The sequence below is a fragment of the Lissotriton vulgaris genome, chromosome 1_1, assembly GCF_964263255.1.
Source record: "Lissotriton vulgaris chromosome 1_1, aLisVul1.2, whole genome shotgun sequence".
In the NCBI taxonomy this organism is placed as follows: domain Eukaryota; kingdom Metazoa; phylum Chordata; class Amphibia; order Caudata; family Salamandridae; genus Lissotriton; species Lissotriton vulgaris.
This window is the reverse complement of record NC_141685.1, coordinates 263,481,285-263,499,231: the sequence shown is the minus strand read 5'-3', so window position 1 is coordinate 263,499,231 and position 17,947 is coordinate 263,481,285. Positions and strand designations below refer to the sequence as shown.

Below are 17,947 nucleotides of genomic sequence, written 5' to 3'. Positions count from 1 at the left end.
CACTTTAACACTTGTCTGCCGAGGATCCCAGCCTATGTCCTTATTTCATGATTATGTCCAGATTTTAGTAGACCTGATGACACAGATTTGAGACTCATAGTGCACTGGGCCTGCTACCTCTGGTCTGGCCGTCTAAGGATTAAAGTAGCAGGGTAAACTCGGTGACTGGATTCAAGATGAGGCCTATGACAAAGACACTATAGTTATTCTAATGGAAACGCAAAAGATTGTCCTGGTCATTTTAAGCTTAGCAGGCCAGCAGATGAGTCACAGGCCAACCTGACGCCGGCCACCCTATTGTGAGATCTCAGCCCAACTGGCAGGGATGTCTGTGCTCGGTATGCTTTTGGTACGGCTGCATGTAGAGGTAGGCGGCAAGGTCTACTTGCCATTTGCTTTTATTCTGCAGAGTACAAATTAAAGTATTCCTGGCATGCAGGAAGCTTTCTAGGGTCCCTCAGGGACATTTTCCTGTCTGGGACCACCGTAGCACTTAAGGCAGTCCTAGGGTGGGGGTTGTCACTGTGAACCAGCGCCCTTGGATCAATGGGCTGCTGTGTGAAGGTTGAGCACTATGGCAATTTCTAATTTAACCTGCTCGGTACAAACCACATTAATGCAACAAGGGGGGATATAGCAAATCTTGATGAGCCTGGTCCTAGTTGGCCACTAACAGCTAAATAGCTTGATTGGAAGTCCAATAACTGTTAACATTTTGGTGGCAGCAAAAAATATTTTAATTGCCTTCAATCCAAACTGTTATGACATTTTGGCTTTTACACTTCACCCGTCATCAATTCCTTTTAATATATTTCAGTACCAAATGTTGGCAGGTATGTACTGATCATCACATAACACAAAATCTCCAGGATATGTTCTATAAATATATTACAGGTGCAAACCCTTGCAAGCGGCCCAGCCCCTCGTTACAGGCTCAGAACCTGCACACAAACTAGCTTTTGGAAAGAAACAGGGGGTCTCACAGGATAAGGGCTTCTGAAACAAATAGAAAAAACCACTTCTATCTCAGTGAGGCAAGACAGAGAGAGAGTGGACTGACTGCCAGGCCAACACTGCAGAATGCGGCCACCAACTAAGGACGGCATGGTTTGGGGAAAGCATTTTGCCATAAAGACACGGGCCAGCACATCAGATGGACCTTCACCAAAATTAAACGCCAGCATGCCCTATGCTCTTGCAGCCAGAGAGGCATTCTTTTTTCAATTTCAAACAAAAACCACACACATAGGGGTTTGTTGCTGGGAAAGAAAGAAATTGCTTTGAAATACAGGGAGTTTTTTCCTATACTTCAGGGCCTTTGTTGATTCCTTAACTTTGGCATAGCAGGAGTTCTACCAATGTATCTACTATTAACTTCTCTCTTATAACAGGGTCAAATTCCTGTTGACTTGAACAGAGTCATCATCAACCCCTATTATAAAAAGCTGGCCTCAAACATGATGTCCCTCCTAATTTTACGGCTACATCTCGACTCGCCTATGTCACTCAACTAGAAGAAAAGGTGGTGACTGCAGAACTTCAGAGGTCTGTCGAGTCGCTTCATCTTTTAGCACCCAAACAGGCAGGCTTCAGACCAGCTCAGTCCACTGAGAGGGTCACCACACCGCTACCGATGCCCTCAGAATGCTCCTGGATAAAGAAGGCTCAGGGGGCTCAACCTCCCAGCTGCATTCAGTACTCTAGACCACGCTATTTTGCTCCATCGTCTTCAGCAGCTATATATTCGTGATCACGCTGATGACTGGTGTGCTTCCTTCCTCAGCAACAGATCTCAAGCAGCACAAATGGAACATTTTTCATCACCTCTGTCCCCTTACTGTGGAGAGTTCAATAGGACTTGGCACTCTCCCCTCTTTTCTTCCAACTTGAAATGCTCTTCGTGGCAAAAAGGAACAGTAATTTAAGGCTTCTTCTTACATATACACAGACAATACCCAACTAAAGAATTAATCTACTGGAAAAACTGTCTGGGGCATACTGTGACCATGTGGTAACAGTGGTTCCCATGGGTGTTTTACCGTCTGACAGTTCTGAGCGACTCGAAATGAGGAGCCGAGTCTCAAACTTGATACTGCCCTGCATCAATCGGACAGTCAATAGTTATGGACCGACTGCACTAGATATATATATATTCTGGTTTTGCATGTTCACCGTGTCTTGGCCTATGCTACAACAACATTTTAAGCCATTGCCAGTTCTAAACTTCACAATCGGCGCAGACATCCTAACCCAACCTCTTGCCTTCTACACAACTGCAGCATTCTTTCAATTCAACTAAAAATATTGGTGTTTGTTTTTATGTGTGGTTTTGCTGTCTCTGCTTTCAGTCTGCATGTTTGGCTGTTTTTGAGCATCTTGAGACATGTCCCACATCTCGTACGAAGGTGTACACATCAGCAACACATTTTCTATCTTGTTAATTCACGTTTTGGAATGCGCAGAAATTCCACTTTTACCACAAAAGACAAGGTCCTTGCATCACTTACTCCCTCCTCAAACACATGTTCTGCTCTTATTCATGAGGCAGCAGCATTCTTGGGAGTTCTTACCTCCAATGATGCTCTTGAAAGATCCTGGAGAGTTGGCCATTTCTAAAGTGAAAAACATAAAAGTATCTTTATTAATGAAGGACCCCTGTTCACAAGTTGCACAAAAACAGAATTCATAGTGCTAAGTCGTTTTCGTGCAACATTTCATGTGTACATGTGTAAGGCATCCACTAAAACAAGGTTGCTAAAAACAGGAGATTATTATCTGGACCTAAGATGGTTACAAGCCCACCGGTGCTGGAGTGGACCCCTGCTTTAAAGGAAGAACTGAGCGGCAGAGGGCATACAGAAAGATGAACAAACCCTTTCTCTTCCACACCCCTCTTGGGCCAGTGGTCCTGTGCAGGGGCACTTCTTGCAGACTCACCTCAGGAGTGGCCAGTGCTTCTAAATAGACAATCCTCTCTTCCTAACATGGAGCCACACATACGATCTAGAACTAATGAGCCCTGTTCTCCATGGTTAGCCAATGGCAGTGCTTTGACATTAGGGCCAGGTACAATATTCCCTTTACAGCAAAGCAAACAGCTAAATCTACTGTCAAACACGAGTGCTGGGCGGTGCACTTCTCAAGGCACATGTGTCAAGCGGGGTCTGCTGACTGCTACAGTAAGCAATGAAAGAAAAACAAAAATGGAATAGAAATTGTTTTAAAACAAAACAATAACTGTTATCATTCAGGCTTGAAGATTGTAGTATTCAGCAGAAACAACAGCAAATGTGGTGTGTCCTGCTCAAATAATGTTGGCCTTTGGGAAAAGGGGAAGGCTTGACCGACCAGATGCAAGGCTCGATTCCATCTGGACTGGGGGGCGAGAGGGGTGTTGAGCAAAATTGCTTAAACTTGACTTCAAGAAGAGTGCATTTTTGCTAATAAATTACACATAATGCAAGGTTACATTTCAGTTTTTATAAAATTCAGTTCAGAAATCAAGGTTTTAGCACGTAGTACAGAGTACAACTTGTGTGAGGGGTGATTTGTTTCCCACCGTGATGCTTTAATGTTTGCAGGCACTATCACTGTTTTCAATATATAATAGAACATGGACAATCAGATACTGTAAAAACCCAAAATATCAGACCATAGGTCCATAGAGAAATTTCAGAAGGCTCCGGTGAGACTTGTTCAATGCTCCGGCTAACCTCTCAACCTTCACTAGCTGGTGCCACAGCTGTCTTTTGTCCTCAGTAAGACATGTGTCCTTGCCCTTGTTCCTAGAATAGCAGGCATTTTATTCCAGACAGAACAGACCTTATCCCAAACCAGGTATGTGCACCACCTCTGGAACTCAAGAATAAGGTTATTACTTTCTGATTCTACTAGTAGTAGCACCGCTTCTAGAGATAGCACAGCTACAAAATCCAGTGACCATGTTACAATTTGTTCCTGTTTTCACTGTTCAGTTAATGTTTATATTCTGTGATGTTTCTATGTATATTGGCTGCACAAGATTAAGAATTTTAAAATAAATATTTTAGAAAGCATATTCTGTTGCCAGTGATCCTTCAGTGTGTTATTTCGTAACAAAAGAGGGTTAGGTGTTTCACTGCTGTCCCTGAAGTTCTCCTACGGGACTGGTAGTAACCAAGAAACACTTTCTACGCAAGATTGCTCAGTGGGTTCTGTCTTCGTTACAGTCCAATTTGATTTCTAATTTGTATTGGCACACTGACGGAGTCCATTTGCCAGGGGTTTAAAATCTGAAGCATGTGACTGGGGGTGGAGGACAACCCCTAGAGAAAGCAGAACAAGTAGAGGGGTGCCTACTATTCTTTAAAACTGAGGTAGGTCCTTGGTCCATCACAGCTCATCAGACAATGACTTCCTAAACAGATGAGCTGCTGAGGACTAAGGTGCTGCTGCTAAATGCTCCAATTTTTTGTCTCATGTCTGAGAGTGTCTTTGCACCTGAGGTTGTTTTTTTCTCTAGTCGACATTTACCAGTAAGGGCAAAGGTATCTGAATTAATGTAGGCAAAGGCCGTTCACTATGATACACATCAAGGTGATAGGAAAAATATATGTATCTATGTGTATATACTCTGTATTTCCAGTTTTCAACAGCACCTTCCCAACCCACTGAGCTGTCTTGCCAATCACCACATGAGCTACAGGTCCAAGCACTCCATAGCGCATCCCCTCCCTTCATGATCGTGTCCCAGCCTAGGACCAAAGCGCTCACGCCTTTGGAGCGCCTCGCTCCCTTTCTCTTGTCTGACCTCGGGCTCGTACCATAATACATCTGGTACCAATGACCTCACACCAGGTGCCAATCATGTTATGGTAGGAGGAGCTTGGACATAAAGACCCCTCTCCTAGTCTGGCCGTCCAGACTAATTCATGTGGACTTCTTCTATTTGAACCTAAATTGGCACATGAAGACTGGGTGATGAGACTGACTGACATAGCTTTTTTAAGAGAACAGGAAGAACATACTACCTCATTGCAATACAAAAGAACAGAATTATCTTACATGAGATGATTGAATAATTGCTGAATATGTAAGAAAATAAATCGAGCTTTGTATATTTATGTGTGAGAACTTTACCCTTTTTTCTTGGTAAATAAATGTTCCTATATTATTATTCCTATATTTTCCTAAGGTGAGAATAGTCTGCCAGTGTTCCTCAGACTGCCAGAGAGTATGCCCTTTTCACACGTTTTAAAACACTGTTTAGGGGTTGTATTTTAGTAAATGACTTTGGTGGCTTCCCAATGGTTAGTATAGCAAAAAAATGAACTATTAACTGTCTTGCAACTATTATAGAAAATTGTGTTTATAAGTTTATCATATTTGTTTATTCATTTTTTATTAATTGATTTCTACTATTTAGTCTTTTATGGCTTGCTTCAGTTTGAACTCTATTCAGGTATTTTGTATAGCTTTATATAGAGTACGATTTATGCTTTTTGTACCTCACTACAGTATTGTTGAGCTTTATCAAACTGTAAAATTAAAGCTGATGATACAAAACTGCACAGCAAGGAACAAGGAGCCTGTCCCCAACAGAGTAGAAGTGCCAGAATCTAACCTTGCAAAGGAAAAGGCATGACTTCTGGGGCATACATTTATATGTGTTATGCAAACTTTAGCAATTCCTCTGCCCAGATAACCCTAGGAAGGGTAACAGAGGGTCTGTTGTTCCCTGTAAGTGGAGGATTTGCTGTGAGGCGGATGGCTCAGTGTGGCATGATAGTCAGGTTCACCTTATAAACCTACACGGATATTTCATAATATCCCTTAAATAGCTCAAAACATTCTCGTTTCCTGCTTCTGTCCTTCGGTCACTACACCTGGCACTCTGATGGATCCTGTTCGGCATTTGGGTACTTTGTTTTCGGCTACAAGCCATTTATTGACAGCGCTTTTATAAGAGGCTCTAGGTCTGATATGACCCGCAATTTCTTTTGATATGTAAATATGCTGTGATATACAGGGAACACTTTTATACCGCTGAGTGCCATTGAATATATAAACTTCATAGATATCCCGGGAAAGAAACGCTCCCAAATTGACCTTTTTATGTTACTGTGAACATGCAGCTTAGAAATTAGATTAAATGACAAGATGGATCGTTACCAGTTGGGAACTTGAAATGTAATCTCGGTGTATTGAGTACTTGACTTTGGAACCACATATCTGCTAACCGTGTTACCCCTTTTGATACGGGGAACAATCGTCCTGAAGAAGTCCTTTTCAAGGACGAAACGCGTCGGCTGTGCCACTGTCAATAATTGATGTTCATGACCTTGTTTTTACAATTTTTTTTTATACTGAATAAATGAAATTTTGGAATAACTTGGCTGTTTGGGAATAGATTGAATATGTGATTTCCCTAAATATCGAGTAGTGGTGCACCTGTGCTTTTGTTATAAAAAAGCTCAAAACATTCTGTGCATGAGGACTCAAACAGGTTACTTTCTGTGTGATGACTAGTCTTGTGGCCACACTCATCGTAAAGGTGTTCATAGTGCCATCATAACAGCACGCACCCATCCAGCTTGACACAGACATTGTCCATTCAACCATCAGCGTATTGCGGGCAGATCACCGACCTGCTGGATACCACTGGATAAATTGAAGAGGTGTGCGTATCAGCCAGGGCGACTGACTCCGGAACCCAGGGGCTCACGGTTCGCTCCCTGGCACCGGCAGCAGATCAGCCCAGCACCATCTGACTCTTGGCAATAGCTCGCTTAATCTTCCCGACGTCCCCCAGGGCCTTGACACCTTCGGTAGTTGTTTGCTCTTTACAAATACTGGACATTTACATTTAGAGCTGGTGAGGCTACTTTCTCCCATCTCATCTCCTCAATCATTACAAGAAGACTGTCACTCTCCAGACGAGAGCTTCCTCATCATTAGCACCATCCCTTACAGGTGGGGGCAGTGGCTCCTTCCTGCAAATAGGCTCAGAGCATGTCCTGCTGATTTGTCGCAGGCGCAGCCCAGGCTGGTCTCACCAAGACCCACTAGCTCCAGAAATTTGCCCTCTTCGTTCCTCCTGTGATGCTGCCAGCACTGCTTGGCCTTCCTGCTGCTCCCCTAGTCAGAGGGCCATTGGTTCTTCCCTTTTTATGTTGGTAGAGTTCTGTACTTACCCTCCCCACAACAAACTGAAAAATGCTCCTGCTGACAAACTAAAGTAAAAGAATTGTTCATTTTATAACTATGAGATGTATGGGGGCCAGTGCCTTTTTCTGTGGAGTCACGCAGTAGTGGGGCACCACATACCTTCATCCAGGCGTTGTAATACGCAATTACTGTGGACACCTGTGTCTGCTGCAGCATGATCTCGGACACCCAGACTGTGGGCAGAAGATAGAAAAATAGGTGAGTTACCCGCAAAGTCTCTGTAGTTTGATAAACTCTGGTAAGTTGCATTCTTTTTACATGCTCCATTTGTATTTCCACAAATTTGCTTTACTGGCTTGTTAAATATTATATTCATCCACAACAGAAGCATCGTAGCATCTCCACACACACTACTGTAAGACTGGGGTATCCAAGTTTGTTAATAATAAGAGCATAACACATAAATGCCACAGCTGCAATGCCCCTGACACCAAGGTAATATTATCAAGGTACTAATATTAGTCATACGTCTCCCAATCCTACATTATTTATCATTCAAATATCTGCTTTAAAAACATTTGAGAAAATATGGGTTCTGAAGATGCACACATTTTCGTCTTGACTACACACTTTCCCATTTTGTTATGCATATATAGAATAATTCAACCAAGCAAAAGCTTCTAATTTAGTAGGCAGAGCTGCACACACGAGCTAATCACAGGTTGATGGAGAGCTACCAGCAGCTCACGAGCTACTTGTTGGAGAAGCTTGGGCTAGTATAACCCCATCCACCGAAAGCAGGCTAAGCTGAGTTATAGAAAGCAGTAGCAGTCTGCACCCTTCCAGGGGAAGCAGCCTAGACAAGCCACAGAACAAAGTGAATCCATATCAAGCAGTCTACCATTGTCCACTCAAACAGACTAACAGTGAGAATCTTAAGCCTGCCTGCACGAAGCAGCCTAATCCTATCCACGGGAAGCAACCTATTGCCATCCAAAGGAAGCACCCTGGGCCCATCCTTGGAAAGCTCCCTGAACCTTTCCACTGGAAGCAGCCTATTCCCATCAGTAGGAAGCACCCTACACCCATCCCTGAAAAGCAGCCAAAAACTATACACTGGAAGCAGCCTATTCCCATCTGCAGGAAGCACCCTAGGCCCATCCATGGGACGCAGCCTAACCCTATCCAATGGAAGCAGCCTATTCCCATCTGCAGGAAGCACTTTAGGCCCATCCATGGGAAGCAGCCTAAGCCTATCCACTGGAAGCAGCCTATTCCCATCTGCGGGAAGCACCCTAGGACCATCCATGGAAAGCAGCCTATTCCCATCCGCGGGAAGCACACTGGGCCCATCCTTGGGAAGCAGCCAAAGCCTATCCACTGGAAGCAGCCTATTCCCATCGGCGGGAAACACCCTAGGACCATCCATGGGAAGCAGCCTAACCCTATCCACTGGAAGCAGCGTATTCCCATCTGCGGAAAGCACCCTCGGACCATCCATGGGAAGCAGTGGGAGTCGGTGCATGTTCTTCACCAGACTGTGTATTGCTGCCCCGTAGGGAACATGCAAAGTGCGCATGACTATTTGGCCGGCCAAACCACCATGCACACTTAAGTGCCCACCACTCCTCCCCTTGTTGGCTGTGATGACAGTCAGCCTGCCAAGCCCCATAAACCTGCCTGACAACGGAAACATAAAATGGTAATAACATAGTGTTATTATCATTTAATTTTTCCTTTTTCCACCGCTCAAAATGCAGTAGGATGGCGCTCCTGCGCCTTAGTGGAGGAGCCGCCGCTGAGGCCCCTTCCCACCAGCCCTTGCCAGAGTTACTGTAATGGTAACACTCACCCGCGAGCACATGTCTATGTTACTGTAAGGGAGTCCCCCTCCCCACCAGCCCATGCCAGTTACTGTATTGGGAGAACTCACCTACCAGTACAAGCCAAGTTATAGCAATGGGACTGTGAACCCATCTCCACATTGCGCAAGTTACATAGACCGGCATATGTTCCCACCATCAGATGCCCCAAGGTACTGTGGTACCAGTATGATCACGCCACCATATGCCCCTATTAGAGTGTGCATTCTCTCCTGTGACATCATCATTTAGTTATTGCAATGGGTCGGGTGCCCTTCTCATGTTTGCAGTTATGGTAATGAAGCATCCTTGCCCAGATTAGCAATCATGGAAGAGCTCTTTTGGCCTCACGTGCCTCTGAGCAAGCATTTAGTGGTCATTGCTTATTCACCTGCAGCAGAGGAGAAGCACCACCAGCTCATCTCAAAGAAAAGTACTGCCACACCAGGAACAATAACCACTTTAAACATTAATAGGCTGAGGTTACGTTACCACAAGCATTGCATGCATGTTTCAGAAAAGGGCTCTGTTATTGTGCTTACACACAACAGCGCAAGGACAGAAGTCACCTCTTCAGACAACAGCAACAGATAACTTATTATTACTCACTCTTACCTGCATATGCCCTTTTATTCAGGTCCATTTCTTCCACCGCCTAAACAACGAAAACCACAAAAACACAACTGTCAACCTAGAGACCAAAGTCTTTCATAGCAAGGAAAAAACCCTTGCTAATTAGAATGCAGACATATAGACAAAAGGAAGATTTAGGGATAAATCGGAGGATAAGTACACTAGTGTGTGAAGTCATCCAATAAATAGTCCTGCCCTTCGCAGAAAACGAGATCTCAGATTTCAGGAGCAGATCCTGTTGATTTCAGGTAGGCCCCTCGGATAAACAGCAGCATGTTTCCTGATGTGTGGTGTGCTCTTTGGCCTGGCTGGATCATGCATAATAGAACGAGCCACCCATGGAAGTCACCCTTACATAGAAGGTCAGCTATGGAGTGCAGCAATGTGATGCAAAGGATAGAATGATGAAAAGGGTGAAGGTGAACCAAATCATCCGAACTTAGGGCCTGATTACGAATTACAACTTGTAATCCGGCTGAAGTTCGACAGTGGAGTTTGGCGATGTGGGAGCGGGGTGGTGGCGTGCCGCTCTGCTTTCAGACCACCAAACGCAGATCCAGGCCCGATATCTTGTGTGGGGTAAACAATGTTTACCACAAATCTTTCTCCTCGCAGGGAATCACAACGCGGTCGTTTGATTCTGCATACAATTACTCCGCAAATCAGAACAACGACTTGCGGAAGTGGGGGGGGGGGGAGTTGGATTTAAAATACAACACCTTCCCTACTGTCCACACAGACTGGAGTTGGACTATTAAATTATAACATTCAGCGTCCCCTCTGCAAGTCGTTGTTACGACTCTCGGAGTAATGGTATGCGGACTATCAACATGGTCGTTGTATCGACCGCATTGCGATTCCCTGCGGGGAGAAATACAGCGGGATAATGTCATACATTCCTTGTGTGGCACTTCCCTGGGCCCAGCAGGTGTGTGAAACAGTTACTGAGGAAGGTCGGAGTTCAAAAACAAAGTTTGGCTTACCATCAAAAGGATGTGAAGGAGAGACATATAAGAAATAATTTATGGAATCAGTTCTACCTGCCCCATAACCAAGAACCACTAGTTCAGACAAACCTTATGGAATATATGTAAGAATGCTAAAAAGAGGATTCTAAACGAGAGTGGTGAGATTCTGCAGACATACAAATCATAGACAATACCAAGATAAGTAAGGCAGCAAGATGGACGACTTTTCAATCACCCCAAAGAAGACTGAATGATGTTAATTGGTGTTGTTAGGGACATGATTGGAAGTGTGGCAGTTAGTCAACAAAAGGGTAGGGCCATGAGCAGAAAAGAAGAAAACCTGCTGCAGATTGTGGGCCTTCATTAAAAAGGTACTCACAAAGGCAAATTGAAACGTGCAAATCTACTAATGTACCTAGTAGTAACTTTAAACGTATTTGTTATTCCTCACTACCAAGTGTAAAATTACTCCTAGGTGTAGACTTACAAGTCTTCACCACTGGTGATGCCTCCTAGAACAGGATTTCCTAGTGTAAAGTTACTACTCATAGCTTTTCACTCCTAGGCGAAGGTCTCTGCCACAGGCACAGAGATCTCTCAATAGTAAAGTATAGAAAATGCATCAAACTTTTATTACACTTTAAAAGAAATATACAAATATTTTATTATAAAATATTATTATGGAAGAATTTTATATATTCTAAACATAGAATTGTTCAAATAAAATGTTAAAGATGAACTTAATATAGTTAATATTAAAAATCTCTATAGAACAAAAAACCATGTATGTTACATAATTTTTTTAATGCAATACGTTTTTAAAATTCATAAGTCATGTATAGAATTAATTCTAAACACTAATCGTTATTTAACAAAAGTTTATTATTAATGTAACATTAAAATAACTATTCATTTAATAATATACACTATTAAAAAAACATCCATGTACTTATTTTAAAAAGCTAGATACATTATATATTTAGCATTCTTTTCTATTGGAGGTTATTTTAAGACCCTACCACAACTGTGTTACATGGGAGGTGTTACAGCATCTGTGGGTATGTGTATAGATGGACTCACTCCAAGGATGTGCTGGAATACATGTACAACAGTTTTGGGGCATGTTGGGCTGCAGTAACGTTAGAAGTACAGTTTGTGAATAGCAATGGGCTTAATCTTGTGTGGGGGAGTGTTTATATTTGCACGTCCCTCCCTAAAATTCTCCTATTTAGGTGAAGGTGTTCCCTGTGTTCCAGACACTCCCTAATGTGCCTGCCACCAGAACTATCGAAATTTTGACTTAACTGTGCACGGATCTATGCGATAGTAACGAAGATCTCTGCGCAGAAAAGATAGGAGAAACTGAGGCACAGGTCTCTACAAATAGGTTTGTGAATTACAGTTTGTGGTACGCGAGTAGTATTACTGCAGTCATTCTAAACAAACTACAAAACACAGTTTGTAAATAGGCCTCTGTGTTTCAAAATTGTTGCCGCTACTACTAATTTGTGGATGTCAGACCCAACTCATCAGGCCTCAAACAATCTGCACACAATACTGGGGTCCTGGCATCCATTGAGGTGTGTCAGCAACTTTGATAAGCAAGTTACAGCACTTTTATGGTGCACTTTATACACACACATACCATTACACCATCTCACAGATGGCAGATGGTTACAATGTAATAGCCATTTAGAAATCCTTAAGAAATTAGTACCAAGTAAAACTCTAAGTGCTAATGTTTATTTTTCCCACTGTTACAATGAAACGAGAACATTTTCATCCTATGTCTTAAGGATCAAAGTAAGGGGGGGCATGGATATGGAACAGAAGGTCCAAGCCTTGGGCATTTGGACCAAACAGCTTCCCTCCCTTTCAGAGTGGAATCTGAAGGTGGAATCACATAAGAACGCAGTGGCTGCCTTAGGACAGCGATAAGAAGCTGTTCAGCACTTCAGAAGATAGATTAGGCCAGACTGAAAATCCTTGCGCAGGAGTCAAGGTGTCTGATGTGGAGAGGGTTTGTCCAGCCTCATGATGGGGTCTGTGAAAGCTGACTGTGGAATCTCCCGCAGAGGCTGGGCTCACACCCTCTGAGGGGAGGTTCAAATTGTTGTGATTGAGACCAATGGCAGCCAGAGGTAATGGATTGCTGTAGTTTACAAACAAGACATGTAGCCTTCAACCAAATTCAGTCACCAGCAATCTGAAGTGATGGCAAGCTGGCATTTAGGAGAAGTGCGGCTCAATGGTTAGAGGAGGCAGACCATGAAGCAGAGGTCAGACCCGGGACCAGGGTTCAATTCCCGACGCAGCAGGGTCTTGAGACCAAGAATGTCCACGGACTCGATAATTCTCGCTTCGGTGCCTGCTCGAATCACGGGTTCACACTCTGCAACTCCGGGCAAAAGCTTGCTTAATCTCCACTATGGCCCCCCGCGGAGGGATGCCTGGCTTTCACCTTGAGGGTGCCCAGTACGGGTTATCTCACAGGGAAAAACCAGGACTGGTTCCCAAAGCAAGCGCTTAGAGACCGTTGGTGATAATGCGCTATATAAATATAAATTACATTTAGAGACAACAAAGGTCACTTTAAACCACATCCAGACTCAATGGTAGAATGTGATGTGGTATTCAACCCCTCGTCGTATACTCGCCCCTGTAAAACATCAGTGACTGCGGACCACATTCAGGTAACTAGATCTATGCTGCAGGCACACATGTTGTACACCTTAAACTGTTATGCAGTTTGCCACGAAAAATGGAACTCACATTTGCTCATACTAAACTTCATTGATGGACTCAATGTGGCCAGGTCGAAAATGAACAAATATAACAAAACAAGCAGCAGAGTGTAAAAGGTCTTAAACAATATTAGGGCCAATAAAGCAGTATCGACAGAATAGAGCAGGTGGAGGTCAGGCGTAGTGGTGAAGAAGCCTTCAGATAGATGATACGCTGAGGCAACAAGACACAATTGCCCTGATTGGGGTGGTGGGGATGGAGCTCAGCCATAGGAGTGAATAAAACAGCTAGTCAGACGTAAAATATGCAGTATCAAATTATACACTTTTCTTCACAGTTCATGAACAGAGAGGACTTAAGAGCCCTTGCAACAAGGAGCCTTACCAACTTCCTCCAGGGCAGATCGCGTTTACACTGGTCGTACCATGACAACAGATTCTTCCGGAAGAGCGCCACTTCTACATTGCCAAATGAGTGGTATGAGGATATCTTCTCTTCTGTTTCTGTAAAAAATGTACATATTAGGAAGCTGGCATCGCGAGATCCTAGCACGCACACACTAACGGATATCTGTGAGCTGTGACTGCTAGTTTGGTATCATGTGTCCTAGCTGTCATTTCAATTCGACTTGTGTGAGCAGTGGAGGCTTTACACTCGGTTTACAATAAGGCCAGCCCAGGGAACAACATATGGGATGGGCAAGCAAAAGCTAAAATTCTCTCCTGGGTCAGAGGAGCAACTCACTGACATAAGAAGCATTTAGCTTGAACAATAAACTAGATAGTTTGCTCTCAGATATATTATTTCATTATGTACACAAACTAATTGCTAGACATAGATTTGCTTCCAAATCCCTATCTATCCTGATTAATGATGTGATGCAACTGAACACAAGTTTTTAATTAATGTACTGTACCACCAAAGCACTTGTATACATAGTCAGTATGGATTGTGATATTTTTTGTCCTCGTTCTAAGGCATTGCAATTCTTAGTTGGATTTACTAGCTAATGCTTAGACTATGAAATAGATATCTCCTGCCTCATCAAGCAGCTGCAAGGATCCAAAGGCCTGTTAGCCACTTGGAACACTACACTCCCAACCTCCACAATCCCCACTAGACCCTATTGAGCTTCCGAACTAAACTGGACACGCGAGTTCCTATATTAAAATCTTCATTGTTCCATAGGAGGATCTTGGAAGGACAAATGCCAGCTGCAGCTTTTAGATCAAATCTGGAAGTGAATATCTGAGCTTTAACAGCATTAACTAGTCCAAGGCACATATGTGTGCCTTACTCAAGGTAGAAGATGATCTGCTCATCGAGGCAGAGAAGTGAGGACGCTAGCAATCTGCTTTGCTGCCCGTTGGATAAAGCGATTTTGCATCTTTCCCCTACAGTTACCGTTCTTTCAAGTCAAGAAATCTTAACAACAAAACATAAAGTCAAGTGATTTACACTGACTTAAATTACAAATGTCTTGATGGATTATGCTACTATTGCGCCAGTCACTGGCAATGGATTTGCTGAAACTGGAAAAATGCCTGGTGAAGTCAGCACAGCTGTGATTGAGATCCTTAATGAGCAGGTTGCACACTGAACTCCACTACAAAGGCATTAAGCTACTCAGGTAATGGCCTTTCCAACTTGCAATCAAAAGCACATATTTACCCATCAATGTTTAAGGCCTCAAATGTACCTCATGCCTGCTGAAGAGGGAGCACAGGGTCTCTGACTCAGTGCTCACTTAGCCAGTGGCTTCTGTGATGAAACTAATAATAAGAGCAATGAAGCAACAGTGAATACGGCTCCTACTGGAGACAGATCTCCTGTCGCTTGACTGGGTCCACCAACTCATTTTACGGAGAACTTAACACAATAGCCAGTCAAGAAGAGAGTCTAAATGCAAACAGCCTGGACTGAGCTGGAATATGTGGCCTGGAGATAAAGTTCTTGGCCACACTGTGAGGAACGTTTGTGCCACTTACTTCCATGTCTTTAAATTGACTTCCAACTCATAATCCAGATATCAAAATCAGAGTAGCAGATCTTTTAAATGTGAATATTTTACATGTGAGAAACTCAGCTTTCAGTCTAGATCCTACCTGACATGATGTTCTGTTACTTACTTCCTCCATCTGTAGAGTCCCCATTAGTCTGTCCTGGAAGTTCAGTCTCTTCCCCAAGAGCCGGTGCACTCCTTTTAGTGTCTTTTGATGAGGTCTTTAGTTTCTTCATTGTTAACCTACAAACACTCATAAAATGGAAAGTTTTATTGATCTGACCTTATCAGGCAAAACTGCAATAAAAAAGGCTCAGAAGACGACTTAGCAATCTCTTATTAATGTGTTTCTTTTTCTTCACCAAGTGGTGAGGATTAGGGGTTTTGATTGGGGAAACCAGAAATCAAGATGATAACAGGAAGTGTGGAATGGTCATGCAAAGTCTGTCTTTGCTTAAAAAAACGTTATCCAGGTAAAAAACAAATGGTTTGTCACCAAGGTAAGCTTCACTTAGAGAACTAGGTACCCATCCATCACCCAAGGCTCACTGAGAATAATGGAAAGGAAAAACAGATACTCTAACTCCCAATCATTCAACCGCATCTAGAATGATCAAAAGGCTAAACAGTCATTCTAATCTAGTCCAGATCATCCATGGCCAGCTGTCCATGCAAAAGGGCCTCTGGCTCAGCACAAGGGGTCGATTGATCAGCTGGCTAAGGCCTCAGACACTCAGATGTGTGTAACATGAGAGATAGGTTTGCTACTCCAAGCATGAACCTGTGAGATCTACGCTAAATGAAACAAAGCTCTTACATCTTATTGTTGGCAGAGAGACAGATCAACGAGGGTGGCGGGGGGGAGGGGTGTGTACCAAAAAGTGGCTTACATTATGGCAGCAATGGCCAAAGTGCTGGAAACTGTAGCAGGCCAATCTCTGACCTGGATAGAGAGAAGGAGACCACGACTAGTGCATTAGCAATTGAAAAAACAAACTGGTGCTGACAGGGGTAAAAAAGAGCATGGCAGACCAACAAGAAACAAGCTGATGTGACCTACATACAACGACGTATTGCTAGTCTATACTTTCTGTGATCTTTAACTCTTAAAAAAACACTAAAATGTTTATTAAAAAAGCGTTTACATTTGGTATTACAAGAGGAGATAGTGCTGCAATAGCTCTGTACTCCAAAGCAAATACATGTGGCAAAATGCAAGAGTGGCCTCTTTTGAACTTTTTAGATTTGTAAAACAAGATTTAAGTAGGAGATAGCCAAAGTGTGTGCGTCTCTGTAATCTGTGAAATGTATTCTACTGTGCGAAGCCTAAATGTGTTTATTCTGTGCATCAGACTACATCAACTATATCGGTTTTTTTGGGGTTGAGGGCAAGACAATCTTTAAAGTACAGTCCAAAAAACCATTCATTTAGGATACAAAACCACTCTCTGAAAATACTGGTCCCTTCTGTGCACATCTAAGTTAAAGGAGACTGGCAAAAAAAGTCTGATGGTGCATAGTCATTTAAGCATTGTCAAAAATCTTCCGGTGGCCTGTCTAGTTAAAGAAGTCAGGAAATGTAAGACAATTAGGCCATTGAAGTAAGCTCTGGTCAGAAAAGTATATTTAGAAGTGCACAAAGACAGACAAGTCTATTTGAATGGGCTCAAAGCCATCTAGGTACAATGAAAAGGGCAACTTGTCAACTGAGCATAGTCCAAAGGGTTCCTAGCCAACAGCAATAATTAACAAGCATTGGAATAGCCAATAGGTCTCACTTTTGGAACCGTATAAGCATTTAACCAGAGCTATTGGCTTTGCCTGCGCTACCAGTCTCTGACTCAAAATTGGCACAGGTGTTCCCACTTGTCTCTGGAGGTGGGTGCACTACCTTTGATGGAGGTTAACCCTGCTGTTGTCACTGTGTTTGGTGAAAGGGAAAGGGCTTGGGTGAGAGAGGGGAGAAATTGTTTTTTATGCTCCTTGGCTGGTGAGTTCAGAGCTAAGAGTTGTAGAAATAATGCCAGACATCAATAACAAATGTAAAATGTCTGAAAAGGAGTATCTTTTAATAGTACCACAGGAACAGCCACTCACAGCTTTAAAGGTTTCCACATCCCACGCTACCGTCTCTTCGTTGTCTCAACCACCTCGATAGTTGGGAGATAGGTTATATAGCCAACATTTGACACCTTGACAGACTGTCCCTTCCGGTCTATCAAAAAGGTTGACCTTTGGAATTCCTTGCCATGAATTAAGTGTAATTATCAATTACTATCAAGCGTTGCCTTTGTACCTGCGACAAAACTTCCATTTTGGAAGTTCTCACTGTACATGCTGTGTAATTGTGAGGGGGAAAAACAAAGTGGAAACCCTTTAAAGTCAGCAGGGTAAAACAGTGTTTTCAGGGCACAGCTTGTGCACAGGCTCTAAGATCCGCGCCAGACCATTGGATCCGCTCTGACTCGGTTATCCCTGTAAATGGGTTGGCTAGCCCAACTCTAGTTGTTGCTCGGAAACACAAATGTTAAAAGGTTGGCCTTGCATGACCTTGGTATATCGCTAGAAGCTGGTAGATGATAGCGTACTGG

The 17,947-nt window shown here is 43.2% G+C and overlaps 1 protein-coding gene across 4 annotated transcripts in view; it reads right to left on the bottom strand.

The window, feature by feature from the left end:
• The window catches only part of MUTYH (mutY DNA glycosylase), a 191,197-nt gene that overhangs the window by 152,353 nt on the left and 20,897 nt on the right, over positions 1 to 17,947 (bottom strand). The window contains exons 2-6 of one of the 4 annotated variants that reach the window (XM_086952290.1): positions 15,484 to 15,599; positions 13,739 to 13,851; positions 9,624 to 9,663; positions 7,306 to 7,379; positions 2,571 to 2,612 (exon numbers count right to left, since the gene is read on the bottom strand). In XM_086952290.1, coding sequence (XP_086808416.1) covers positions 2,571 to 2,612; positions 7,306 to 7,379; positions 9,624 to 9,663; positions 13,739 to 13,851; positions 15,484 to 15,592 — 378 coding nt within the window. In that variant the 5' untranslated portion in view covers positions 15,593 to 15,599. Of the gene's footprint in view, positions 1 to 2,570; positions 2,613 to 7,305; positions 7,380 to 9,623; positions 9,664 to 13,738; positions 13,858 to 15,483; positions 15,609 to 17,947 lie in introns of all 4 variants that reach the window. The other 3 variants (XM_086952291.1, XM_086952289.1, XM_086952288.1) reach the window with 3 other exon arrangements.